The sequence below is a fragment of the Poecilia reticulata genome, linkage group LG1 (genome assembly GCF_000633615.1).
Source record: "Poecilia reticulata strain Guanapo linkage group LG1, Guppy_female_1.0+MT, whole genome shotgun sequence".
Taxonomy (NCBI): Eukaryota; Metazoa; Chordata; class Actinopteri; order Cyprinodontiformes; family Poeciliidae; genus Poecilia; species Poecilia reticulata.
The window spans coordinates 4,296,923-4,299,110 of NC_024331.1; the positions used below are offsets into that span (position 1 = coordinate 4,296,923).

The following is a 2,188-nucleotide window of genomic DNA, read 5'->3' on the forward strand; positions in this document are numbered from 1 at the left end:
CGTGCGCGCACGTGTGTGTGTAAAAGACAGATACACACATGCATAAAGAGAGAGAGGCAGAGATTGAGAGATGCTGACGCCAAGTCTAGTCGACAAGTAAATGTGAGCAACTTGGTGTAAAATTACCAGTTTGTTTGATAAAATACTTTAAAACAAATTTGCTAACAGAAATAAATATCAAAAACATTTTCTTTTGAAGTGCAAATAATAAAGCGCTAATAACATAAAATTACTCCTTAGATAAATACGAAAACAAACTTGCAAAAACTAAGAGAACAATATTTACGAGGGATGACATAAGAGTATTAATATAGCCGAAGGGCCTCACATTGATAGGGCCCTTGCGGGCAATGCTAAGTATTCCTCAATTTAAAAATTGAAATTATCCAGCAAAACTTATCCAAACTTGATCTTTTAAAAACTTTTTCGTGACTTTATTTTGGCAATTGCCAATTTTTAATATAAATATAGTTTCTACTTTTACCAGCTTTAGGAATACAGACTAATTTTTATTCAACAACTTGCATTTAACAAACTTTAGAGACCCCAAAGATAAAAAAAAAAATAAAAAAACCAAAACAAACAATAAAAAAAGCAGGTAGACTCACCTGATAGTTTGAACTGCTGGCTGTCGGATGAGAGTAAAGGGCTGGAGGTGACCACAGAGGCCGAGCACGAGCCGTTTAATAATCCGTCTATAGAGAAGGGTACGGCGGCCGCGGACTGCAGCTGGTGTCCGCTCGCGAGCTCGTAAACGTGCTGGTGGTGGTGGTGGTGATGGTGGGAACCGAGCGAGTAGGGGAAACCCACCAGGCCGCCCAAGGAGCCGCCGAACTGGGCGTGAGGATGCTCGAGAACCCGGCTGTCCATGTTCGGCGGAGCTCGGCCGAAGTGAAGACGCAGAGGGAGGCGGTGTGGCTGAACATGCAGTCAGAATAGATGGAAAAAAAATAGTCAGGAGGCAGAGGAGGAGGAAGAAGAAAAGGGAGGTGAGGGGAACTGTAGCGGACACGCGCGGAGCCTCAGCCACCGAGCGGCGAGCGACGAGTCTGAGGAGGCTGATATCGCTGCTTCTCTGACGGTCCAGCCCAGACGGTAACCCCGGTCTCTCTGTGTAGCAGCCAGCTCATTAGGACTCCTCCATCTGCTCCCGGGACCAATAAGAAGCGTTAATCGTCCGGTGACGTCAGAGACGCGGTTAATGGAGTAACTGAAGGAAACAGGAGAGAGCTAGAAAAGAGAGTGAGAGAGAGATAGAGTGGGGCGTTTTTTTTCTCTCTTTTTTTCGCTTTTCTGGATCAATCGCTAATTACCTGGCGCAGTCCTTTAATTCAGACCTGTCAAAACAATGAGGACGAGGCTAATCTGGCACTCGGAAAATATCCAAGTGACTGAAAGGCCAATTCCATTAAATTCCCAGGAATAAAACTTAGAATTGTTCAAATGAGAAAGCACAATTTCATATGCTTAGCAGAAGCTACAGGTGCATCTCTGTAAACCAGAATATAACCAGGAAGGTAATTCATTTCAGTAATTCAGTTCAAAAATGTCAAACCAGCTGTTTAAACCATAATAATGTTAATGATTGTGGCTTAAAAGTCAATTTTCCAAAAAAATTGAACACTAGAATAAACCAGTGAACATATTTTAAATACAGAAATGTATTCATAGCATGACCGTGCTATAACCTACATAAACATGAGGAAGACTGCTGACCTATGATGGATAAGCCACAAAATCAGAAGAAGCTGATTGTCCACAATGCTGCACTCAAGCATTTTAATAGAAAGTTGAGTGGAAGGAAAACTGAGAGAATTGTGAGGTGAAATTCACAAGCTGCAGCCCATCAATGCAGACCTATCTGCAAACCAAAACCATCAAACTGAACAAAAACACCCATTAAAAATATATATGGCTCCGTATGACATATGAACTTTACTTTTTGATCTAATTTGTTGAAATTAATGAACTTTTCAATGATTTACATTCAATGACAATTGCTTAAACTTGCATGAAGCATGTCCTCCTGTTTTAATACACATATTATCAATGCAACTTAACTAAAATTCAGGTTAAAACTGTCAACATGTCATGACAGTATAACATGAGGCAGATAATCTGTGAAAAGATTGAGCTCCTCCACCTTGTCCCTGTACTGCTAATGCCATGTGAAGAAATGATCTACTCA

General features: G+C 41.1%; 1 protein-coding gene across 1 annotated transcript in view; it reads right to left on the minus strand.

The window, feature by feature from the left end:
* The window catches only part of LOC103462553 (homeobox protein unc-4 homolog), a 7,505-nt gene extending 6,368 nt beyond the window's left edge, over positions 1 to 1,137 (minus strand). Inside the window, exon 1 of the mRNA XM_017303757.1 lies at positions 546 to 1,137. Coding sequence (XP_017159246.1) covers positions 546 to 870 — 325 coding nt within the window. The 5' untranslated portion in view covers positions 871 to 1,137. The remainder of the gene's footprint in view (positions 1 to 545) is intronic.
* Between the last annotated feature and the right edge of the window lie 1,051 nt (positions 1,138 to 2,188).